The sequence below is a fragment of the Symphalangus syndactylus genome, chromosome 4, assembly GCF_028878055.3.
Source record: "Symphalangus syndactylus isolate Jambi chromosome 4, NHGRI_mSymSyn1-v2.1_pri, whole genome shotgun sequence".
Taxonomy (NCBI): domain Eukaryota; kingdom Metazoa; phylum Chordata; class Mammalia; order Primates; family Hylobatidae; genus Symphalangus; species Symphalangus syndactylus.
This window is the reverse complement of record NC_072426.2, coordinates 58996881-59024743: the sequence shown is the minus strand read 5'-3', so window position 1 is coordinate 59024743 and position 27863 is coordinate 58996881. Positions and strand designations below refer to the sequence as shown.

General features: G+C 34.8%; 1 protein-coding gene across 1 annotated transcript in view; it reads right to left on the bottom strand.

The window, feature by feature from the left end:
- The window catches only part of LOC129480695 (bifunctional heparan sulfate N-deacetylase/N-sulfotransferase 4), a 276129-nt gene that overhangs the window by 100471 nt on the left and 147795 nt on the right, over positions 1-27863 (bottom strand). Inside the window, exons 5-6 of the mRNA XM_055274737.2 lie at positions 9117-9302; positions 7008-7136 (exon numbers count right to left, since the gene is read on the bottom strand). Coding sequence (XP_055130712.1) covers positions 7008-7136; positions 9117-9302 — 315 coding nt within the window. The remainder of the gene's footprint in view (positions 1-7007; positions 7137-9116; positions 9303-27863) is intronic.

Here is a 27863-nt window from a genome sequence, read left to right as displayed (position 1 = left end):
GACACTTACACAGAAAAATCCAAGTGTGAATTATCTTTTCTTTCATTCACTTCTTCCTTCTTTCTGTGTTCCCCATTTTCTTTCACTCACTCCAAGTCTGCCTCCCACACTAAATTCCTCATCTGGTATGATGGTTAATCTTATGTGTCAACCTGACCAGACCATGAAATGGCCAGATACTTGGTCAGAACTTATTTTGGGTGTGTCCATGAGGGTGTTTTTGGATGAGAGTAACATTTTAATCAGTCCAGTGCACAATCCCTGTATTGGGTAAAGCACTGCCCTCTGTAATGCGGGTAGACTTCATTCAAGCTGTTGAAGACCCGAAAAAAACAAAACAAGCTAAGTAAAAGGAATTTCCTCCTGCTTGACTGCCTTCACTTTGGGACACTGTTTTTTCTTCTCTGCCTTTGGACTCTTAACTGCAATCTTGGCTTTCAAGCCTCAATCGTCTTGAGGCTGCTGGCATTTGGACTGGAACTGTACCATCAGTTTTCCTGGGTCTCCCCAGCTTCTTGACTGCATATCAGATCTTGGGTCTTGACAGCCCTCGTAATTGCATGAGCCACTTCTTTATAATCTCTCTGCCTCTATCTCTGTCTCTATCTCTATCTCTCTATCTCTATCTCTATCTCTATCTCAATCTCTATATCTATATCTGTATCTGTCTATCTATCTATCTATCTATCATCTATCTATCTATCTATCTAAATCCTATTGGGTCTGTTTCTCTGGAGAACCCCATCTAAGACATCTGTTAACTTCCGCCTATGCAAGCCTGGAAGTAAGCTCCATTTGGCCTGGGCTCTACCAGATGCTACCTGTAGTCTGTTTCCCTTGAAATCTGAGCAGTATCTACTCAGATTGCTTGAGGCTATGCATAGTCCTTGTTTTGAGCAACATTGTTCCTTAAACACTCATCTTTATGGACTAGTGTTTGCTTGATCTATACTTCATATTCCCATATTAGGATGTGCTATCTTATCCATACTATTGACCCTCTTGACCTTCTTGACCATCTGTTCCTGCTGTGTCTATCCTGGTCTCTATCATTTACCTATGTATAATATTTTGAGCTCACCACCAATTTACAATGACAAAGCAAGTGTAGTTTGTGACTGGATAGATGAAGCCTCCTGAAACTCCTCTCTTTCACTATCCTATTCTGCCTAAAATTAAAATCAATGTGTGTAGCAATGATAAGCTTTTTAAAGTGAGGTTTATAAGACTTAGTATAGTTTGGTTAGTTCACAAGTGGTAAACATGGAAATATTAGAAGCCAAATAGTCTTTTATGTTATTTAAAATCTTGAGATTTATTTTAAGTTTAAATCTCCAAATTATGCTCTATGAGGGGTACTGGGTTCAAAATATTTAAAAACATGCATAATCCATGTCTTTATTGACAAATAGACAAACATTCAAGTAATAAACACCAGTAACAATCACACCTGGGCAAGAGGTCCAGGGGAGGCAATGGTCAGTGTTCTGAAAATTACTGACTTGCCCGAAGGAGATGACTAGGGCAGATATGTGTCAGGAATGTAGCCCCAGAATGAAAAGGGTATGATGAAGTGACCCTTATGCCGAGATTAAATTCTCAGTAAGGGAAGGAATGAAGAGAGAGGTTTCCACTTGCTTTCATTAATATTTACATGTCAATTTTTAAAAATTATTTTAGAATATCTTTGATGTTTTTAAAAAATATATACAAAAGGTGTCGATTTTGAAATATGCACAAAAATTGAAATATCTCAGATATAGGTTTGGTTGGAATACCTTTGAGGTACATTGAGGATTAATTCAACTAGTTTGTTATTTAGAAGTACAAGCAAGTTCGGAGAAATGAAGTTTCTTGCTAAAGATCATAGAGCATCCACGCTCCTGTTCCAAGTGTGGTGCCATTAAACCCAACAGACCTTTTGTTTTGTTTTGTTTTTAATAGCCATGCAGTTGTAGGGGAAGACAGTTTAATCTGACAAAGCATTTTTGCCCTCACTTTCCTATCTTACAGTCAAATTTAGAAGTTTCTATTTTCATATAATGTGAGTTTTTATTTATTTTTTTAGGAATTGAAAATAGTGTATATGAATTATCTAATGTAATTTATTTTAAACACACCTAGAGCTTTACCACAGCCAACTTAGCTATAGCTTTGTTGAAAGTGTGTCTTTTTCTTCAAGTATAAGCCTTTCTTCCATGAAACAAAGTGGGCATAGCATAAGGCTCACTATTTCATATTTTCTGTATACACTGGGACATGATGAGGACATGCTTTCCTAAGACCTCAGAAATGCAATCATTACAAGAGAAGAAATTAGAAAGCTGAAATAATCACAACATTATATAATGTTGGGATTCCCACACTGCTGTACCACTGTACATCTATTTATAACAGAAAATAAAATTACAACTATTAAAGATGAAAAGACACACACACAAAAGGGTCAAGTTCTCTATCTTTGATTCCAAAAAAAAATTAGCAAATATTTAAAAAATAAGCTTCAGGTCATCCAAGTACACAAAGATAATACAAAACTATCTAGTTTCAATTCAGCTTTATATTGTGGTCACTTTTAGAAACTGAAGTAAGTGTGCCTACTGAGATCTCCAGCCAGAAGCAAACTTAACTTAAGGGCCTAATAGGCTCCTCTGATAAAATTATAATTTTTAATTTTTGGCTGGAGATTCACATATTAATATGTCATTACTATAATTAAAAGTAGAAGCCAAATGAGATATTATATAATATTTAATTATTATATTAAACACATGCTTCTTAAAAATATGTGGTTTTCTTGATTATCATAAGCGAAACAAATTATTTAGAGGTGCAGTCTAAATTCTTTGTAGTAGTGCTAGAATTTACCAACTAGTTTTGTGAAGAAGTTGTGAAATAGCTCTAAGAGGGAAATTTATAGCACTAAATGCTTACATTAAGAAAAAAGAAAGATATCAGATAAAAAGCTTAATTTTATATCTCAAGGAACTAGTCAAAAAAGAAAAAAATAAGTCCAAAGTCAGCAGAAAGAAGAAAAAAATAAGGATTGCAGCAAAAATAAATAATAGAGATTAGAAAAATAGAAAAGATCAATGAAACTAAGAGTTGGATTTTTTAAAAGATAAATAAAATCAGCATGCATATAGCTAGACTAAGCGAAAAGGAGAGAAGGCTCAAATAAAATGAGAAAGAGGAGATACACAACTAATACCACAGAAATGCAAACAAAGGATAATAACAGACTACTATGAACAATGATATATCTAGCAGGTTAACCTAGAAGAAATAGATAAATTCCCAGAAAGATACAATTTACCAAGATTCAGTCATGAAGAAATAGGAAATCTGAACAGACCAATAACGAGTAAAGAGAATGAATTGTAATTAAAGGCCTCTTAGCAAAGAAAAGCTCAGGACTTAATGGTGTCACTGATGTATTTTATAAAAAAAAAAAAAAAAATTAGAGAATTAACACCAAATCCTTCTCAAACTCTTGCAAAACATTTAAGAGGAGAGTACACTTCCAAACTCATTTTATGAGGCTGGCATTACCCTGATATCAAAGCCAGTTAAGGGCCCTATAGGAAAAGAAAATTACAGGGTAATATTTCTGACAAACATAGAGACAAAAATTCTCACTGAAATTCTAACAAGCCGAATTCAATAGCAAATCAAAACGTTAATACACCACAATCAAGTGGGATTTATCCCTAGGATGTAAAAATGGTTCAACATATGCAAATCTATAAGTGTGATAAACCATATTAATAAGATGAATAAATGACAAAAATCATATGATCATCTCAATAGAAGCAGAAAAAGCATGTAATAAAATTCAACATCCATTCATGATAAAAAGCTCAAAAAGTTAGGTATAAAAATTCATCACAACACAATTAGTGCCATATATTACAAACTCGCAGCTAATATCATCTTTAGTGTTGCAAAGTTGAGAGTTTTTCTTCTAAGATCAGGAGCAAGAGAAGGATGTTCACCCTAAGTGCTTCTATTCAATATAATATTAAAAATTCTAGCCAGAGAAACTGGGCAAGAGAAAGAAAAAAAAGACATTCAAATTGGAAAAGAGAAAAGTTAAATTGTTTGTGTTTGCAGATAACATGATCTTTTATATAGAAAACTCTAAATATTCCTTGAAAAAACTGTTAAACTAATAAATTCAGTAAAGTTGAAATACACAAAATCAATGTACAAAAATCAGTAGTGTTTCCATACACTGACAAGTTATCTGAAAAAGAAATAAAAAAAGATCCCATTTACAATAGCATCAAAAAATACTTAGGAATAAATGTAACCAAGGAAGTTAAATACCTGTATACCAAAAACTATAAAATATTGATGTAAGAAATTGAAGACACTAATAGACAATCATCCCAAGTTCATGGATTGGAAGAATTAATATTGTTAAAATGTCAGGCCAGGCGTGGTGGCTCACGCTTGTAATCCCAGCACTTTGGGCGGCCGAGGCGGGCGGATCACGAGGTCAGGAGATCGAGACCACGGTGAAACCCCGTCTCTACTAAAAATACAAAAAATTAGCTGGGCGTGGTGGCGGGTGCCTGTAGTCCCAGCTACTCGGAGAGGCTGAGGCAGGAGAATGGCATGAACCCGGGAGACGGAGCTTGCAGTGAGCCGAGATTGCGCCACTGCACTCCAGCCTGGGCGACAGAGCGAGACTCGGTCTCAAAAAAAAAAAAAATGTCCATATTACTCACAGTGATCTACCAATTCAATGAAATTTCTATCAAAATATTAATGACTTTTTCACAGAAATATAAAAAACAATTCTAAAATTTCTATGGAATCACAAAAGATCCAAAATAGTCAAAGCAATCTTGAGAAACAAGAAGAAAGCCAGAGACATCATATTATCTAACATCAAACTATACTACAAAGCTATGGTAATAAAAACAGCAAGGTACTGACATAAAGAGTGACATAAAGACCACTGAAACAAAGCAAACAGTCCAGAAATAAATCTATGCACTTACAGTCAATTGATTTTTGCCAGAGGTTGCAAGAATACAGAATGAGGAAAGAACAGTCTCTTCAATAAACAGGTGTTGGGAAAACTGAATATCCCCATACAGAAGAACAAAATTAGACCTTTATCTCACACCATATTTAAAAATCATCTCAAAATGGACTAAAGGTTTAAATCAAAGACCTGAAACTGGAAAACTACTAGAAGGAAGTATAGCAAAAAAACTTTTTGACATTGGACTGGGAATTGATTTTTTCTTTTCCTTTTTTTTTTTTTGTATATAAACCCAAAAGCCCAGACAACAGAAGCAAAATAGACAAATGGGATTGCATTAAACTAAAAAGCTTTTGCACAGCAATGGACATAAATAACAGAGTGAAAAAGACAACCTGTGGAATGAGAGAAAATATTTAAAACCATATATCTGTAAATGCTTAATATCCAAAATATGTAGCAGGAACTCAAACAACTCAACAGTAAGAAAAGGAATAACCTCCCTGAAAAATGGGCAAAAGATTTGAAAATATATTTCTCAAAGGAAGACATACAAATGCCCAACAGGTATATGAAAAAATCCTAACATCATTCATCATCAGGGAAATACAAATTAAAACTATAATGAAATATCACCTCACACCTGTTAAAATGACTATTATCAAAAAGATGAAAGATAACAAAGTTGGCGAGGATGTGGAGAAAGGGGAACATTTGAACACTGTTGGTAGAAATATAAATTACTTCATCTATTATGGAAAACACTATAGAGATTCCTTCAAAACTACCATATGATCCAACAATCCCTTTACTGGGTATAGAGCCAAACGAAATGAAATTAGTGTGTTCAAGACATACCTGCATTCTCATGTTCATTGCAGCATTATTCACAATAGCCTAAATATGGAATCAATCTATGTGTCAATTGACACATGAATTAACAAAATGTGGCATATGTATGTATCTATATATAAAATAAAATATTAATCATCCTTAAAAAAGAAGGAAATGTCATTTGTGACAAAATAGATGAACCAGGAGGACATATGCTAAGTGAATAAGTCAGGCCCAGAAAGACAAATACTTCGTGATCTCACTTATATGTGAGATATAAAAAAGTTGAACTCTTGGGAGGCTGAAGGCAGGCAGATCACGAGGTCAGGAGATCGAGACCATCCTGGCTAACATGATTAAACCCCGTCTCTTCTAAAAACACAAAAAATTAGCCGGGCGTGGTGGTGGCAGGCGCCTGTAGTCCCAGCTACTTGGGAGTCTGAGGCAGGAGAATGGCGTGAACCCGGGAGGCGGAGCTTGCAGTGAGCGGAGATCGCGCCACTGCACTCCAGCCTGGGCGACAGAGCGAGACCTCTCAAAAAAAAAAAAAAAAAAAAAAAAAAAAAAGAGGTTGAACTCATAGATCCAGAGAGTAGGATGCCAGTGGCTGGGGGAAAGTTCGTGGAAAGGAACAAAGTTCCAGTTAGATGGGATGAATAAGTTAATAGTTAATAGTAACATATTGTATACTTAAAAATTGCTAAGAGAATACATATTTTAAATGTTCTTTTTACAAAAATAATAAGAATTGAGAGATGATAGTATGTTAATTAGATTGATTTAATTATTTCACAATGTTTACATATAACAAAGCATCATGTTGTACTGTAAAAATAAACAATTTTTATTTGTCAATTATACCTTCATAAAGCTGACAGAAAGACCTAACTTGAAAAAAAAAAATGGAAAACATTGCTACTCTTTTACTGCTAGAAATAAACTTTTCACTACCCACATTACAAAGTAAAAACCATGGCTTTGTAATCAAATCTACTGAAAAATCAGTCCCCAAAGTCAAATTATTATCAATAAAAGTATTTTAATATAGATTTAAATGCATGACCAGTAAGATGTGCTATAAATAAAGAAAATAAATATGATTTAGTTTAAAGACAGGAAAATAAAACACGTTTAAAAACGCTAATCTTATTGTAAGATGCATACATAGAATACATACCGGGTTTAGAAGGATTGTGAGAAAAAGTTCACCTCCTCTGATACTTTTATGCAGTTCTTGGGGTCCTCCAGGATATTCTTTGTAGAAAATAGTGTGAGTGAACAACCCACAAGTCTGTCGAGGGAGGACCTGAGTAAAAAAGGGGAAAAACAGGACACGGACGTGATTTAATTAAGAACTTCACCTCTATCTCATAACTTTAGAATCTGTGAATTGTAATTTCTTACTGGATTTTCTTGGTTGCTAAGGTCAAAATCTTATTATAATCACAAGTTGATGTTGGTGTAATTCTGTAAATATTAAGGGAGTTTCCATATCAAAGGCATAAAAAATATAGGTTAAATAATTTTCAGTTGGTTTTATAAATCTAACCCACCACCTGTGTCATGTTAAATGATTAGGGAAAACGCAAAGCCTTCTTAGGGTTAATTTCATCCAAACATGGAAATTCTCCAAGGTTCCATCTTTCATGCCATTAGGCCATTACCCTCCTCACTTCTGAAATCGAGTCCTGCATTGTAAAGGTATTCAGGTTCTGTGATTCACAACAATTGGTTTTCATAACCCCTTCCACATTAGCTTTGTTTTCACTACACTCTGAATTTACATTTTATGACATACTAGTCAAATTATTTAGTGATTACTTCTGGTATATTTTGTGGTTACTTCTTTTGTAAGTCTGAATGTTTAATAAAGAAAGCAAATAAGTAATTTTATTACAAAATCATATTTTGAATAACAAACTACTGGTAATTTAATGGACAAATGCATCTAATTGCCCAGAGTTGTTTTTTTTAATTATTTGCTTAATTATCATAAGGGTTAATATAAAACTTAAGGTAAATAAATGTATATAATATTGGTTGAAAAGAATACTTTTATTTCCTAATATGTTGAATGGTCATTCAAGGCAAGGAATTAATGCCGTACAAGATCCAGTGACGTTTTGGATACAGAAGGTAAAGGAAAGGTAAAGGGAAACCTGGGTATTTTCACTATGATTTGAAATTATGTGAGTAATTCTATTTATACCTTCTGGATTTCTACGGCCATCAATGCCACTATTTGCATTATCAATAGCTTCTCTTAAATCTGAGGCTTCTTCAGGCCTTCTGGTACCAATTTGCAATGAAACAAAGCTTCACGACTAATAAATATTGTGTATCAGCTCTGGTTAGATATGTGTGTGTGCATTTGCTTTACTCACAGATAGTGATTAGATAGAAAAATAAATCATAGATAGATTGATAGATGATAGATGGATTTTAACAGCAATACGAATAATGAATTAGGAAAGTGTAAATATTTAAATGAGTGAGAACAGTTTGTAAACCGATGCTCTGATCTTGGCAACTAATTATAAAAACATCATCTAAGTCACTAGAAGTAGGGATACTTGTTTTAAAATAGGCTATTTTATCTCAAAATGAGTAATATAATGTTTTCTTTCCCAATGAATGATTGTAAATTGCCATCTAAAATCCAATTGGTTTTATTATCGTTTATAGCATTCCTATATCCTATTATTTTTCAAGTACTATATCTGAAAAAAAAAACATATACCTCCCTTTTTGGAATATGTAAGGAAAAGACAAAAAGAGAGAGCAGTATTCTTAGATATTTTTGAGTGTCTGAAAGCCAAAGTAAACTGAGTGAATAAATTTAACTCTCAGATGCTATTTGTTACATTCTGTCTGTTGATAGAATAACAACTTCAGAGGTGTTTTCTTGATCCATGGAGCCTTACTCTGCCTGTAAAACTCTCAGTAAAACCACCCAACCAAATAGATAATGAGAAATTTCCTAGGAAAAGTACAGAATCCGCAGGCAACATTTCAATACTGAAACTACAGTGGATAATCTATACATAACTCATTCCTGTTAGTTTCAGCTTGTTTTAGATTTGCCAAAGCCACTCCACAGCTTAGGAACAAACCTATCACCAAAAGATGGGTTAATGCATAACCAGTCACCATTGAGATATGTTGGGCATTTCTGATAATCATGTAAAAGAGGTTTGAGGTTACATCCTTAGAGGAAATGGCCCTCTGTCTTCATTCCACATGTAGTTATTAACATCCTTTAATATACATGGCTCTCTGTGCTCACCATGATGCTATTGTGAATGAAGCCCTTTCTGTACCGGGCAGGTTTCAGATGTGGATATTCTTCAGTGCTGGTGACTTGAATACCCCAGACCTTCTTCCAAGCTGCATATAGCTGAATGTGAACCGGGTAGACCCCTGAGTGATGTGGGGCCACAGCATAGCCCATGTTGATTGGTATTCCATGTTCCTGAAAGAAAGCCAGAACAACATCATGATGGGACATGGCCAATTAATTCAGTGAAAATCGTTTCCACCAACATCTATTTAGAATACATTGAACTCTATGCTAAATATGAGAATTAAAAATCCAGCAAGGTAGAGGTTTTATCTTCCAGCAGCTCATAATCTTATAGAACTCCGATGGCATAACAGATATAGTCATTACTTTGGGCATGTGGTGTGTGGGTGAGATTAATTTAAAATTTTGAATATGTAAGGTTTTGGGGGAAGATAAGAAGTGAAATTAGCCCTTCCTTGGATAAATGTGGGGGTCGGGGAAAGGTGTCATTTGAGGAAGTGCTCAAATATGAAGGATGAAAGGGCATAGAATGCGTGTGTACGTGTGTGTGTGTGGGGGGTGGGTATTGAAGAAAATCAGAAAAGTAAGTATGAATGATGAAGTGATGAGCTTTTACATTTAAACTGAAGGATTTTGAATTAATTCGATTTCAACAAGGTAGATAAGGAAGCTCTCTGAGCCTGGAGGGCCAAGATCTGCTCTAAGTTTTAAGACGAAGAACCTAGTGACAACATGTTAAGATAAACTGTAAGGGGAAGAAAATAAATAAAGGCTGTGAATTAGGAAGCTATTTCTATGGTGTCAATTAGGTGAACATAGGTAACTAAATTAAATTATTTACGGTCAGATTCAAAGGCAGGGGATTAATACCATACAAGATCCAGTGACATTTTAGATACCCAGGGTAAAGGAAAGGTAAAGGTTAAGATTTTCTCCTTGGTTTTGAACCTTAACAACTCAATTTATTTTTATAAAACTTACACTTTACTATGAGATTCTTGGGAAAACTGTCAACTCTGAAAGAAAACAAGTATAAATTTAAACAAGAATATAAAAAATTGTCAATGAATGGGATTATATTGCTAGGTACATAAAATAGATCTGCAGTTTTCTAATTTCTACTTCTTTATATCCCTCCCTTTAAATGCTTATCTGCTTTAAAAGATTCCTTGTAGGATTGAATCTCATCAATTGAGGTTATAAATGACAATGCACAGTCATATATGAAAGCTGATTGAATCAATAAACAGAACACGAAAGTGTTGACAATTGCCATTTATATTTTCTATTACATGGTACACAGCATAGGAAAGGAATTCAGTCTCCTATAATAAGCAAGTAGTGAATGGATCACATATCCACAAAGCCTTAGTCATATGCTACACTCAGCTCAGAAGATGAACCCTAAATTTTTCACAAGTCTCCATCATTCTCCCTTTCATGTAATGACCCTCATTGTATAGCCAAAGTCACCTCTCTTTCTCTAAGACTTTGGGTGTTTCCTAACATCTATTACAGTAAATGACTCTGTAGAAGACTGAATTATGAAATCAATGCTGTAAAATGAGCTAGAGTCTTTTGCTAGACACTGGGGAAAATTTCATTTCTTGATCTGTGCAGAAGAAAAATACTTCTTCCTAGCACTTGTATTTCCAATACAAGGCAAAGCTGGAAAAGTCCAGTAATAAAAGTACTTGGAAACAACCAGAGAGGACAGGCAACAGTTGTTACCCTGCTATCACTAGGGGACATGTACTAGGACAGCCTTAGTTCTCTCAGGTTTGTTCCATGCTCCCCAATGCGTGGTCACAAAGTGTTTTGAGCATAAGCAATCCTCCAGCATTCAAGACGTTGCAAGCTTGTGGATGCATTGGGTGTGAGACAGAGATGTACTTCATGAGAAAAATCTAGAGACAAGCATGTCCAAACTCCTCTGTCTGGTAAATAGAATTTGTATGAATGTGCCTAGAGAGGTGCTCCTGATTTACAGGAAAAGGGAATCAACCTGTTATCCTCCTTCTTACTCTCAAGTGATTCATACTGAGGTTTTATAAGACTTGTCCCACAATGTGAAAAGTGACAAAATCAACAGTGTACAAATCCTAATAGTCTTAACTAATCACTTTGTTAGTCCTCATTCTCTACAACTGTACAAATTTTACTCTAAATTTGGGGCCTAGAAGGTTAGATAAAGTATGTGAGTGTCCTAGATACAAAGCAATGAAAAATAAAATCAGCAAAAAGTATTGAAATATCAAAAAACTATATCTCCTCAGGAAAAAAAAAAGAGACATTTCACTTTTGACAGGTAGTAAAATGAATTGTAGAACTTTCATAAAAAAACAAAAGGTAAAAAGCAATTGATTTGGTGAGTAGGAAGGAAGGGCAGTAAAAAATTTTTACTATATTTATTGATTTCTGGGGGCCCAGTGTTATACTGTTCATAAGGTCATCTTATCACACTGGCAACTGGATCTCAATTAAAATAGTAAATCACACTACATAATTATGAGTTTATGCTTTTTCAATCTAAATGACAGCACAAAGTGAGAAGTAATTCCCTAGCAACTCTTTTGCTATTATCACGGGGTTTACTGACCGAGAAGCTTCTATTCTTTACTGTCCAGGGCTTAAAACCTACTTTGCAGAGACTTGGCCAACTAGAAAATCAACCAAGCATCATATTCCCACAAGATCACAAAAATTACAAAATTTGAAAAGTCTTCCAATGTAACTATAGGAAGCACTTGAGACTCTATAAATATAGACACATAAATGACAGAAAACAAATAAATTCAAATATGGCTTTAATTATTTATTAGAACAATGTCTCTTATAGGATCTATGGAGTCTATACTACAATAAGACACGATACCACAAATATTTATAGGGGTTTGACTTGATCTAATGTTTCCAGTACATTAAATCCCAGTTGGTTGTGAAATAAGATATTGCAGTAATATGGAAAAGATCACCATTTTTCAAAAATTAGAATAAAATAAAATGTATTTAGCACTAAAGCTCTAACAGCAACAGAAATAATGTCATTTAATTTTGCCTTGATAATTCCTACTGATCATATCTTATTTTAATTGCTTAGTTGAAATGGGATAGTTCCCTTGGGTTGGCTCATTTACTCAGCCCATAGCTCTCAATCCCTAACAGGCCAGGGAGCATGTAGGTGACTGAGCAGGTGCAGGGACCAGCATGAGTGCTTCTAGGCACTAGGCACCGGCAGGAGTAGTTGCAGTGTGCTCTTTTAGCTTTGTGGTCCATGGACGGCTTGTTTAACAGCTCAGTGGAAGGTCAGGTGACAGCCTTTTGCACCCGCCCTCTTGGTACCCAAGTTCTTGTCCAGTGTTGAGGAAGAATCAGGTTGTATGAAGGAATTGAAGGGTGGTGAATGTAGGCGGCAGTTTATTGAGTTTGTCCATGGTCGAACACTTCTCCAAAGTCCTGTTGTCAAGTGGCCCTCTGAAGTCAAGCTGCTACTCTCTGGCATCCAGCTGCTTTTTCTCTTCTCTCCTCTGCTGCTCTGCTCTGCTGCTCAGTTGCTCTCCTGCTCTGCTGCCCCTCTGCCAGTGGTGGAGCCTGGGGTTTTTATGGGTACAGGATGGGGTGCGGGGCAGGCCAAAAAGCAACATTCAAGTGGGAAAACAAGAATGCATGTTCTCACTTTGGGCTGTGGTCCCAGGCTTGAGGGTGTGGCCCTTGTTGGGAACCTCCCTCTTCTACCTAGTATTTTCCTGCCTCATGTCTATCAATATTTATGAAGTATTTTTACATTTATGTGTAATATGATTCTCATAATCATTCTGTGAGGAGGACTGGATGCTGCTCTAAAATGTGGAAACAGAGGCTCAGAGAAGGCATGTAACTTGCTTATATTCACAAGTGTCTGAGCTATACTTCTACCCAAGTTGTCTAGATTCATCATCTTTCCTTTGGCTTTTTCACTTGTGACCCCTCCCCTCCCCAAAGTATGAATGAAGACACTTGACTTACAAAAGGGATTTGATTTTAATATGCATGTTTCTGAACTGGATCTCCTGTTCACTATTTTTTTTTTTCTTGGAGAGGTTATAAAACAAAGTCTACATTTCTCAAACTCCTCTGCAGCTATCATTTTTTATGAAAGTGAGATTCAGCCTATTAGAAGTACTCAAGACCAATTTCAGAAGGCAGTAGGAAGGCAAATCCTAAATTTTGGCAGCTCCTGGCTCCTGTTGCTGGCAGTAAGGTCTTGCAAATAAGCAGGTTTTTTTCTAGCAGGGCAGCAGCAGAGACTTTTTGTTTTTAACGGAGCTCCTGTAGCAGCCTCAGAAACGGCAGCTCCTCCAGGGAACCAGTTCTATATGGTTCTGAGAGTCCCTGCAGGAGTACAGCGTAGAATCTGCTCCATGAGTCCTTCCAAAGATTTTGGAAGCACTGAAATCATTAAATAAAGTCTTCTTGTTTAAAAAAACTTAAAGTGGCTTATGTTTCTAGCCTGGAAACCTGACTGCTAGAGCTGATCTTTGCCCATTTATAATAAGTATAAAAAGATTTAAGAGCTTCTGTTGAGATGTCTAGTGGTTTAAATTCTAAGAAAACAGAGGAAAAAATTGGTAAAACACTGCTCAATACGTATCCAATAAAGCTGATTAACATAGTAAATACCTATTTTTCTAGCTGGATACTATCATGTAATGTATGTGACTGTTAAATGTCATGCATTGAGTAGCCAGTGAATACTGCACAGAAAATAAATAGGAGACTACAGTCATTTAAATGAAAAATACCAAATGCACATCAAAACAATTAAGTTTAGCTACATTTGAAATAATTGTTTTTCAGTTCATGACTTATGTCAAGCACTTTGCCAAGTACTGGGGATACACTGGGTATAAGATAGGGCTTCTACCTTCATGAAGTTTGGAACCTGGAGACAATTGTGGAAATCAGATAGAAGTGTCTTAATTTTTGGTGAATTTTAACCTAAGATTATTTAATTTAAAAATATATATATTATTAATTGTAACTTCTAGGCATTTTCCTAGCAGAAAAGAATGATATCCCTGACATGAACATCTGTAGAGGCTGAAATCTTCATCCTACTAACATTTCCTTAATAGATATTGAAATTAAAATAAGAAATTTATATCTAAGGGACTACAATTTTAATCTTCCTCAGGCTATTATTAGTAATTGGGTAAATGCAATTCAATATAATAAATTGTGTCTAGGAGGCTTTTGATAAGAATGGAATATGGATAATTACTGCTTGTGTTACAGTGATATTTCTAGTGATGTGGCTGCACAAGCAAGTTTGTGACCCACTGACTTTATGTTGGTAAATGTTTCCTACACCCAAAATAATCAAATGGAACTTAGTATTGATGCTTCCAAGAATGATTTTTCTAATGGATTTTAAATAACAGTTAATAAGTGTAAACTTCAGAATCAAAAGCATTCCAAACAAGGTCATAATCTCATAAAATAATGAAAGGAATAAAGTACTCCTGATAAATGGTTATCATGAAAAAAATGAGTATCTTGAATTCTTGAATAAGTTTGTTTATATCAGTTTGTTTTATTTTCAGATGAGTAGAATTTATATATATACATAATTTATATATACTGATATACAATATTTACATATATTATACAATATAATTTATATATATTTATATATTTATAAAATATTTATATATATATTTATATATACATAAATATATGCAAATTATATTATATATGTATATGCTAAGGATAAGCTTAAAAAGATAACATTATTAGATCCCATGTATTTCCCATAAAATTCACATAAAAACTTTGAATTTTTGACTTTCTTTTTTTTAATTATTATACTTTAAGTTTTAGGGTATATGTGCACAATGTGCAGGTTTGTTACATATGTATCTGTGAATTTTTAATAACAAGCTTAAATCTTAAAAACAGGACAAATAGGTATTCATTCATATACCTAAATATACATTGACATATACAAATAATTTTTAAATAGCATATTTACACTACAATTCATATCTGCACTTTTACCATCAGAATGTTATTTTAAAAGTAATAATTTAATTATGTAATTCATCAGCATTAACTCATCCAGTGGTTCCTTGCTGTGTTCAGGTTAAAGTACAAACTACCAAACTTTGCCCTCCAAATATCAGTAATGATTTCCTCTTGGGTACACTCTCTGATTCTTTTCTCCCACCCTAGACTGAGATTGGTTAGGTACATTTGGGTCCTTATAGTCTTACTTGAATATCTCTACATTAAAACTTTCTTTATTACATTTGAGTATCTCTGCCAATAGAACCTAACCTCTTCGTGTAGAGAGATTATTTCCTTTTTCACACAATTATATATAATATTTTAAGTACACAATAAAATATTTGTTATTCCAAACAGTATACTAGAGCTTGGAGTCTGGAGGCTGGTTGGCTGGATTTGAATTTTGGCTTTGCCATGTATTAGTTGTATGACCTTGAGAGATTTATTTTTCTGTGCCTCAAATTTCTCATCTATAAAATTAGGTTAATAATATTAGGGTATCAAATAGCTGGGGGGAATAGATGAGTTAATAATTCCTCTGCTTGAAACAGTGGCTATGAAGCCATAAACTCTATTTAGTGTTAATTTGTTGAGAAAAGGTACATAGATCATTTTGGAAAAACATCAACTTTGGGTATTGCAAGCACAAGGACCACAAGCTTTAGTCAAGTGCAATGATTAAGGATTGAAGCAGAGAGGAGATTTAGACCAACAGCCAAATACTTCCCTAGGTCCCACAGAGATGGAGCAGAGCTAAAATCTGGAATGAGTGGCCTGTTCATTACCACTGCCACCTCTTTCCACCCTGCTCTATAATTTAGAGGCCAGAGTGTGTGAACTGTTTCAAGGGGTTCTCTTGCTTTCTTGCTTCCAGTTGAGTCTGGCAAATGGAGAATCCTAGTAGGAGATCAGAGAGAAGAAAGAGTGAAGCGGGGATATTTATTCTATTAGCTCTTCTTATGCAATGCCATCTAAAGTTGTCAGACTCCTTCAATCAAAGGTTAAAATAACTGTCAAAGTGTCCCCAACCCCACATCACATATAGCTCTCTCCATCTCAACTCTGGTGATCTTTTTTCCCCTCTGCCCCTTCAAACTTTGGGATTTCACAGCTCACCATCTGCACTGTGTTTAGTCCTAGGATAATACTCGATACCCTACTTATTCATTTGTAAATAGTCTTCTTATTAAATCCTCTGCAATTGTCATTATCATCTCTAATCTTCTGGCACCTGATGTGCTGCAAATAGTTTCTATGAAATCTCTCTTAGATCCTAGGAACACAGATTAACACTATGGTGAAACCATACAATGTAGGTGACCTCACAAAAGGGGACAGATTTTCTTGAAAGAACACTGCTCCAATGGACTGATTTTGATTACCACAGCACCTTGGTGCCAGCATGCATTGCAGTGCTCCTTTGTGAAGATAACCACATCTTTAAAAAAAAATGGGCAAACATATCCTAAAGCTTTACATGCGGAGGTAGAAGAAATGACAGGTGAGCACAAACAGCACCCTCGTGCTGCATTTTTGGTCAGGCACTGACAGCTACTTTTCAGGAGACATGCCACACCACAGAGAGCCAGAGAATAAAAGAGGACGGCTGGGCGTGGTGGCCCACGCCTGTAATCCCTGCACTTTGGGAGGCCGAGGCTGGCAGATCATGTGAGGTTGGGAGTTCGAGACCAGCCTAACTAACATGGAGAAACCCTGTCTCTACTAAAAATACAAAATTAGCCAGCCGTGGTGGCACATGCCTGTAATCCCAGCTACTTGGTAGGCTGAAGCAGGAGAATCACTTGAACCTGGGAGGCAGGGTTGTGGTGAGCTGAGATTGTGCCATTGCTCTCTAGCTTGGACAACTAGAATGAAACTCCATCTCAAAAACAAAAACAAAAACAAAAACAAAAAGACAAATGGAGGTGTATAGGATTTGGCTCATAAACATACAAGAGTCATTGCCAGGATTTTACACAAATCGCTGGGCAGAAACTTGAAAAGTGGATGAAGGTGTCAATATAAAGAGGGGGAAGAACCAGCAAATGGTATTTTCTCTATTTTTATGACCCTATGTTTGCACTCCAGGAAATATGGCTTGTAAAACCAGCCCACAATATATTTGAGATAATATATCCCCAGTGCTTAGCAGAGTGCTTGTGCTTGGTACATTGTTGGTATTTGATAAATAATTTTAAAGGAAATAAAAATATTATTAAAGAAACACATCATAGGTGTTTAATAAATTAGTGTGAAGAGAAAACAATAAAATAATGACTGCATAAAGTAATGCACTTGTAGTAAGGAGATAATGCATTAAACAGTAACTTGTTGAACTTGAAGTACTGATTTCTCCTCCTAAATGCACAACTTCTAGGGAGTGACACTGGTGCTAAAGAGAATAGATCTCATTAACTATTTCTCCTTTTAATAAGGACTTGGATTCATATTGTCAACTTTGAAAATGATCCTAGAATCATTGATTTTCCACTGTGTTTAGGGGACTGAAATTGTCTTCTTCTGTTTTCATAAGTGATAAAAGTAATGACTATGTGACCCTGGAAATTGGCTGGGTCAGTCTTGACACTTTTTGGACTGAAGCCTAGCAAATGGTGACAAATCTGTGGAGGGCTCTGTGTTACAAATGGATTTTTCTTTTGAAAAAAGAAAATAGCATAGAAATGGCATTGCCTCTACAGTCTTGAAATTTCCAGTCCTAAGTAGAGCTATTTTGGGCAATTGAGACACATCCTTTTAATATTCTTGACCCTGCTGAAGGTCTACTTTGCTGCGTAAAGGGAACTAATGGAAAAACCAGCAAGTTTTCATTCACATTGTATAAAATGTGCCATTTCTGTTGATTTGGCACTTGCTTTGCTAAATTTTGTATTCCAAAGTCTTACTTTATTGACAATCAAAATGTCCAACACATGGCTTATTAATTCATTTTATTCATGGTGAGGATACAGCAGTGAAGAAAAAAAATGCCTGCCTTCAGGGAGCTTACATTTAGCAGGGTGAATCCAAGGTCATACAAAAGAAGTAAGTAAATTGTGTAACATATTAGAAGGTGATTAGAAATATGGAGAAAAATTAAGCAGAAATATAGAGTAGAATCAAGGGGTACGGGTTGCAAAATTAAATAGATTACTCAGCCATGGTTTAATGGAGAAGGTAGTATTTTGAGTTAAGGTAAAAAGTTATGATGGATTGAGCTATACAGACTATTTGAGAAAGATTATCCCAGGCAGACGAGACAGCACAGATGAAGCCTGGTCATGTCTGAAGAATAGCAAGGATTCTATTGTTTTTGCAGCAGAGTTAGCAAAGGGGGAGATTAACAAGAGATGATATCAAGAGGCAGAGTTGCTGCAAATAGCTTTGAAAATTTTTCACTGAACAACTCCAGGGGGCACCATTCACATTTACCATGCTTTTCCAGAGGCTGTGCAATGCGTTAACACTGAAGAGAAGGAATGGATACAGATCTTTTAGGTTTTCACATAAAAACATTGTTATGATGATTACATTTTTTTCTGTAGGTATTTTCACATGCTTAAAATTAAAATCGTGGCTACTATTTTATTTTTATTTTGTTATCATTGTATTGAAGTAGAAGTTGTAATAACAGGAGTATGTGAAAGGTTTTTTTTTTGTTGGTCGATTTTTTTTTCATTGAAATAAGAAACAAGATTATTAGCTGAGAGTAGGTATGAGATAATTTGTGCGGTAGTTTGAAGAGAGAGGAAAAGTTATAGAAGAGTAGGATTATGAATAAAATAAAGACTTGTAATGTCTGGGCAGCATAGAAGGTCCCCTTGGGGTCTATGGCCAGGTTTTAAAGTGAGAACAATTAAACATTGGTCCAAGACAGATTTAGTTTCAGTAGTATAGGCATAAACTTGGTGTCAGTTTGGATTTAACCAGGGTTGAGGGAAGTATGATAAAAAGAAAGGTGTAAAGAAATTCAGAGCATATACAAGGGAATGAATGCTTATTATGATTGGCTCTTGACAGAGGTTGAATAAGGAGGAAAGCAAGTGCCCAAGAAGAGTGAGGGACAACAAAGATGCGGTAGCATGATATCCTGAGAAATGCAGAACTGCATTTTAGCACTACTCCCTTAATTGCAGGACTGTGTTACATAGAGACATGTTTTTATATTTAATTTAGAAGCAAGAGAAAAGTTACAGGTATTAAGTATTAAGTTTCTAACAGTGCCTTTAACCTGGACTAAATGATAACATTCAAAATTCTTCAAGGTGTTAAGTCAGGTGGAAATAAGAATGGTATTATCCAGCCCATTATTACATCATTTCTATAGTACTGCAGGCAGAAATGTGGAAAAAGAACGTACTTAAAATAATTTTGCTTAATACAAATCATACAATTTTCACAATATGATTTTCTACAATTTTGTCTTAAGTAACTACTACATGTAAATATCTTGGTATATTTCTCTTCATTCTTAGTGCCTCAGGTATTTATATACAGCACACAAATAAAATATTAGACTTTAAAAAATCTTCGATGCGATTGCATATTTTCATGGAGTAAAGCATTGATTTCAATGGGATAGCTGGGGATGCCTGTGTATGGGAAGAAGACAAGTGGAAGAGGGCTAACTGTCCTTTCCGAAGCTGTCTACCGTGTGCTTCATTTTCTGATTATGAACATATTTCCAAGCTTTTTGGATCCTTCTACAATTATATATAGCAGCTGACAGGTTAGAATCATTAATTCAAAGACATCACTTTGCAGAAAGAGTAGATTAGCATAAACTACTACTTTCTCTTAGCAATGGATTTTTTTAAATATTATTTTTGATCCAAGTTGAGATTTCCCTTAGGAGGCATTTTCCCAACTTAATGTCAGCTTAACATATTTATGGAAAAATGTTTTAAACATTTGGTATATGCATGAGCCATCCCTCTGATTGTCACTTCCCTTCCCCGCCCCCCAAATACAAAGTGTTATTACATTTTGTCCTTTTATGACATCCTGTGCCTTCTCTTACTTAAAATAACGATTGTTTGCAATTTTGTGGAACATTTACTACCAGGAAAAGCAGGTTAAATTTCATCAGACCAAAAGTAGGTTCATATTAATCAATGGTACCTATATACTCAAAGAATTAAATGAATGATTTCATTTACTTGAGTAACTGGCCATATAGATTATTAAATAATTACATTTTTCTGTAGACATGTTCACACATTTCAAACTAAAATCATACAAATTATTATATTTTCATTGTGTCATCCTGTTGAAGTGATATCATATTTGGAAATAAGGTCATCAATACAGTTCTCATCCCCAAACAAGCTTACATTAAACACCCCAATTCTCCTATGTTATTAACCAGCTTTAATTCTCTCCAGTGTAAACATATTTGGAAACAATTTCTTATATTTGAATATTGCTCAAGTTACTGCAGAAAAGACTGCAGAGAACTAAAGTGTCAGCTACTTTAAAAAATCATGGAATGCTGAAAATGTTCAGCTACTATGCATAAAATATAAAGAGCACCATCATACTAAAATAATTTTTCAAACTGCAAAATGCAAAAGAGAAAAGAAAAGAGACAGAGAAAGAGATGTTTTAACTAATAGTTTGGAGGGATTATCCAATTTAAATAGTCATATTTAGTAGAGCAGTTAAATAATAATAATAAAACAAAAGAGGTAAGTAATAATGCTTTAAAAAATCATTGAAAACTTTGGCTCTTAATTATTTCACAGTCATTTAATAATTAAAAACAAGGGTGATCGCTGAAACAGTGCAATTAAATTTTGTGAGACCTAATTATGCTATTATTGACCACTTTAAGAATCCAGTCACAAAACTTATCTAATAATTGATTAATAATTCTCACTATCAATATTTTTTATAAAGTATTAAAATATTATATTTTAGGATATTATTCTATATAAGTATTCCTTTGAGGGTCTGCAAATTCTAGACAATGGGAACAACTTGAATATAAGCAAATCTCAAAATAATTTAAGAGGAAAACTCTAAGGGAAAGCATTAGAGCATGATGTCGGATATGGGATGGGTCCAGCCTTTGTACCAAAAAAGGAACAACCCCAAAAACAGCAAACTGAAAAACATAGGAGTTTTATTTTTATTTTTTTCTCGCGCGTAATGGGGAACCTGTAGAGTAGTGGTTGCTAGTATTGGTTCAGCAGTTTAAGATTGCCAAAAGTGAGGCCTTAGATTCTCTTGGCATTTGCTCCATAGTTTTATGATAAATACTTTAGTTCCAGCCAATGGGACCATATAGCAGGTTAGAGAAAGAAACAAAAGCTAAAGGCAGAAGGGCAGAGCCCCAGCAATATCTAGCCTCCTTTTCTGAAGCTTTCCTGGAAGCCCCATACTATAAGTTGTGCTTTCATCTGATTGGCCAGAACAATGTTCAATGCCCACTACCTAAAATAAAAGCTGAGAAATTTATTCTTTTAACTGGACAGTTTGGCTCCACAAGCAAACTTTGGCTTTATTGAGTAAGCAAGAAAGTAAACATTGGCATTGAGTATACATTTAGAAGTGATGACCAAGGATTTAAGACATCTGTAGCCTGAAACAAGGAGGTAAAAATAAGGATGTAAATTCCCTGTTACTAAGCAGTCTACTTCCTACGTACAAAGTACATGTAAGAATACTGATTTAGAAGATTATAGGAGAGCAATAAATTATGATATATTAATTAGGAACATGGGGAGGTGAGATGAGAAACTGGAAAATTGTTATTTCAAATGTAGAGCTCTAAGCAAAGGTCATTTATACAGTTGGATTTAGGGTACCTGAAGCTGTAACACCTAGGATAAAAAGTTCCTCCATGTTCTGGACCACATGAGCTACTTGATTCCATCTTCTCCTAATTCCCAACACAAAGCTTCTTCTGGAGCCAAATCAATTTATTATTTCTTTCTTCAACATTTTATCCACCTTTCCGAGGTTCATTAAGGCAGGAATATTGGAAATAAAATTTTATTGTCCATAAATTTCATATTTCTAAGGGTATAGTAGGTCACCTATAGTAACTGATGAAAAATGTGCATTAGCTAAGAATTCATGAACTACTGTTCATCATTATGATTCCAATTTTATATACTATCTTCAGAACCGTGTGTAAGTTAAGGTTTGGTAAAATGTTGCCAGCAACATACTGCCTCTGTCACATATTTCCTTTCTTTATTTGGTACTTACAACTCTTTAAAAATGTAAAACTTACTCTTAGCACACCAACCACACACTAACAGACTGCGGGCCAAATCCCACAGGCAGTAGTTCCCAACCCATAGACACGTTGTTGCTAAACCTATGTGGATTTTACTGGAAGAGTACATTAACTGGGCATAGTCTTGTGCTCTTTCTGCTACTGCTCCCTCTGTTTAGGGGTTCTCCTCCTGCTTTCTGCCTCATGCCCACCTACTCATTTTTCACAAATGTTATCAACTCAGTTGTTCATTTTTTTTTCTTACCCTTATAACAAACAAGTGTCTCTTTTGTGGCTGCACCATGTTCTGTACATTTCTCTCAAAAACCAAAAATGTCACTTTATTACTCTTCATGCATTCTCTCCTCCCCCATCAACTAAGTAAATAAAATCTAAGCGTCTCGATCATTTTTGCATCCCTGGTGTCAAGTAAGGTGCTAATCAGATAATGCATATTCATCGTCTGTTGAGGAAAGGAAGAAAGGAAGTGAGGAAATAAAAGAAGGGGAGAAGGAGGGAATAAGGTTGAAAGGAAGAAACAAGCAAACAATAAAGGACTAACAAATGAAAGGAGGGAGGTAGTTTTCACACTGAAAGTGTAAATTTTTGGACATAATTGGAAAACAATAATTTCAAAGATTTACGTGTTCACATGCACATGAATGAACACTTTAATTAATTTTTTCACTTTTTAAAATACAACTCTTATCATCCATGTTCTTTTTTCTTGGAATGTTTGTTAAGATATTAGCTTTTTCATTAAATACTTGTGACCACTTTCAGTATGGAGTTACGGATAGATGGAGAATTGCAAAGCAAATTAGAATGTCTTGTTTCTGTTTCCAACTTGAATATTACATAACCTTGAAAAAGTTATTTGGCTATTTCATGCATCATCAACTTCTTATTTCAAAAGGAATGATAGCATGCTTCTTGAAGAAATATGGTAAAAGTGATGATAACCATAATGATAATGATGACAAATACTTTTGAAACACTTATGTGCCAATTATTCTGCTAAGAATTATGTATACATAAATATGTACACACAATATCCAATCCTCATAAAAACCTTTGAGGTAGGAAATACTGGCATATTTATTTTACATATTTGAAAATTATAGCACAGGAATTTTAAGTAATTTGCCAAGGTCATCCATATAATAATTGTCAAAGACAGAATTTGATCCAAGATTGGTCCAAAGCCAAATACAAGGGTTTGACTTCTACACTGAGCAACTAGGTAATGACTCATGTAATGTGAACTCATATCACACAGGGAGGAGCTTTTATGTATAAAAGTAGCTAAAATTTTGTTTTCTTCTGAAAAATATGACTTCTTTTGTATTTTGTGCACAGACCATTGTTCTGAATAAGTGAAATAATAGTTGTAGAAAATACTAATTTGGTTTAAAGCAAGTAAATTAAGTATCCCCAAGTACATTAACTAGTTATCAGCCTATCTCCTGGGGGAAAACCTATGTTAACAATTTTCATGTATCGGTATTTGAAAGAGTTGGAGTTCTTCTAGTTAATCTTAGAAAATTATTTAAAAGCATAAGACTATAGAATGATCAAGTAAAGCAAAAAGAATGATTTTTAAGGCTTTACACTTACCAAAAATAATAATAACAAGGTATCCAGAAAAGACAGATGTAAATCTTGATAGATTTATATTAATGAATTTGAGTGATATAAATAGTTCATTTTTCAATTATTGCTGCTCGATATTGAAGTGTATTTTGTAGGGGGCATTTATGCCTTTGAGGTTAAATGTGTTCAGAAACAAAATAGCTGCTTGACAAGAAAAAGATGCTGCAGTGAAAAAAGCAATTTGGGGGGTGGGAGGGTCTGCTATTGCCATCTGCTAGGAAAATCAAATAGATAAATATTGTAGAGATTTTCTGTCTAAGGAAAATTCTTTGATCTACCTGCTAATACCAGACCAGCAAGTCAAGGACTTACCATGATATAACACATGACAAGAAAAGCCATTTTTCTCTAAATCCATTGCTAAGCAGTATGAATATTAATAGCTAATGAAATACCAATTCTAATTTTCAAGCAAAAAGTTCATGCTATCCTTTATGTTGTAAGTTTGGTGAAAATAGGAATTGAAGAGAACCTTGGAGACTGCTAGAATAAGCCAGTTAAGAAATTTTTAAAACAATATCCTATTTGTAAAATGGGTAAAAACCTTATCTATTGCCAATGGGTATCTAAAGAAAGAGAAATTAAAAAATATGTTTTCTTGTTATTCAATATGTGAATCATTATGCCATTTATACACCTCAATTTTCCAGGCTAATCTAAGCTTTATGCAATAACATCTCAATACCTAAAGGTGAGTAAGTTTTTCAACAATTACTCATCTATTCAAATGTCATTCATATGTTACTTTAATTACCTGTGCTGTGACCAAAAAAGGCTTTAAGAAAACCAGGCACACAGGATGACTCATGTTTTTTTTGGGGGGAAGGGGTGAAGGCCTTGTCCATTTCTCCCAGAGACCATCAGCTCTTACTTTGCAGTGCTGCGTGGTACAACTGGAACCACATGACAGCTTGTGAGTTCTTTGTGTGACTATGCACAAGTCACATAAACAAGTTCTAGGGCTCAGTTTTCTCATTTGTAAAATTGAGACCTTTAAATATCACTTTAGAAATAAGCCTAAGAAGCTTTCTCCATCTGATGTCCAAACTGAGAACAACTTAGATTTATATAATTTTAAAAGTATCAGGAGCTTTGATGGTCATCTAGTTTGATCACTTTGTTTTACTGAAGTGAGAATCCAGCTACTAGAATCAAATAACATGACAACGTCTTCAAGAGAAAGTTATCAATCTTACAAACTTGGACCAGGAGACTGAGAAAGTAGAAAAAGTAGACACAAGAGCTCAAAAATTCTAGGAACATAGTTTAGGAGCAAATAGTCCTTATAATATCAGCAGATTCCAAGAACACATCAGAAGCACAGTGCAGTCAAATCATTCATACTAACAATGAAAACTTAGTCTTTGTGAACAATAAAAACTTAGTTTATGTGAATGAATGTGATGTGACGCCTCGCATACATTTATTAACTTAAAAGAAGTAAGTTATGTGTTTTAGGAAGTTGTTCACTGAAATGAATAAAACAATAAATAACTCAAATGCTGAACTTTTTAAGTGACAAATGGCTAACTCATTCATTGTAATATAATATTCTATACTGAATAATATAAGAAATGTATGCATACTTAACATCAACAGCAAAACTAATTAACAGGCATAATGATAAAGAGATATTTCTATTAACTACATGGATATAAAAGAATACTTTTAAACTGCTATAAAATGCCATCTGTAAATAAGTGTTCTATATGCAGCAACAAAATTATTTAACCACTCATATAAATGAGCTTCAAGCTTACTAGCTGATGCTCTGTAATTTTTTCCCATTGTGATTTTATTTTCTTCCTCCCTAAGACTATTTTACTGATCACAAATTTCCGATAGAGAGAATTAACTATATTCAAGATCACTCACATACTCCACTTTCTAAACATTTAGCAAATTTTCACTGCTCTATCTTCCAGGGAAATGCTAGTAATATTTTATGTTATTATTTGATTTTTTTAAACTTAGGTTTTTTGCCTATCCTGTTTTATGACTTAAAAATACTGTTTCAAAAAATTCCAGATATAACAGATTCTTTAAAAAAATTCTAAAATCACAATGGATTTAATTTAAATTAAATTTAACTTGAATGCCCAGTCTAGAAATTCTAGCATTGCAGGAGAAATTGTTAGTAATCCTAGATGCACATCTATCATGAGGCTTAAATGTAAAAGCAGGATGGCAACTTTGGCACATAGTATTAGCAAAATGAATTACACGGATTGAGGTATATTAGAAAAATGAGATAAAATAAAAATGGTCTCATCCTTTGGAAGCAAGGAAAAGAGGAAATGGAAGATAAGACTAGAAGATAAGTAACTTATTTTGTGAAAAACAGATAAAAGCCATACTCTCTCCAAACAACTTTTTGATACGGAAAAGTTAAATTTTGAATTGAAACAAGATAATGTTACTAAAATATTATTTTATCCTGGCTTTTATAGTTTGTTCTTAAAAGTGTATATATGGTGATCTCATTTGGATCTGTGTCCTCACCAAATTGCATGTTGAATTGTAATCTCCAGTGTTGGAGATGGAGCCTGGTAGGATGTGATTGGATAATGAGATCACAATTCTCATGAATGGCTTAACACTATCCTTCTTGGCACTGTCCTTGCAATAGTGAGTGAATTCTCTTCAGATCTGGTTGTTCGAAAGTGTGTAGCCCCTCCTCCATCCTTGCTTCTGCTCCCACCATGTGAAGACATCTCACTACCAGCTTTGCCTTCTACCATGATTAGAAGCTTCCTGGGACCTCTCCAGAAGCAGAAGCTGCTATGCTTCTTATAAAGCCTGCAGAACCATGAGCCAATTGAACCTCTTTTCTTTATAAATTCTCCAGTCTCAAGTATTTCCAGCAGTGGGAGAACAGACTAACACATATAGTATTTTCATGCTATATGTATGAAAAATGGTAGGAAGTGAAACACTTCCAAATTCAAGAACTGTAGAAGCCTTGATGGAGGCAGCTCAGCATCAATTTGTAGGAAGATCAGGGGAACCTTGGGGTCAAGGTGAGATTCACCAAACCAGCAGAAAGACCACGATACAAGAATGTCAACAGTGCAGATTGACTATAGTCATCAAAGAGTAAGTAGCAACTACAGGAATGGAGGCACATTGAAAACATCCAAGTACTAATCATTAAAAAGCCAGAGGGGAGCTTACAGCATGTGAAACAAGGGGCCAGTTGCTAGGGGCTTGTGGGCTATCTTAAGTTGGCTTAGAGGGCTTTGAGACAAAATGTGACAGAATCTAAATTACATGTTAACAGGATCACTGCAGCTGCTTTGCTGAGAATTGACTCAAAAGGCCAAGGGTGGAAATGAAAAGCAATAAAGATGCTGCTGCCATAAATTAGTCAAGAAAGAATAGTAGAATGCAGAGTTGTGCAATGGTGGTGTGAGGAGCTCTGTGGACCATCTCCCAGTGAGACACCAATAACTGGTGAAAATTATTTCAAAACATTAAAAATATCTGGAAAGCAAACAAAGGGCATATAACCCATGCAAAACCATTTATTCAAGAAAATCTACTACAAATGGTAAGAACAGTGAGAGTCGATGGCATGTGAGCCATGACCTGCTCCTTTCTCTTCCTGCCCCAGTTTAGAGTAACAGAATTCTTACCTTGGTTAAGTGTAGCCAAGAACATAGGGCTACATCTCTCTCTAGTGTCAAATCTAGGCTTATGATTTCTCCTTGGGAATGGCAGTCCACGGCATTTCTCCTCTCTGCATCTCTGTGTGCCGAAGTTCTATTCTAGTTAAGAGCAAATTTGAGACCTGGAGTTTTCCTCTACTG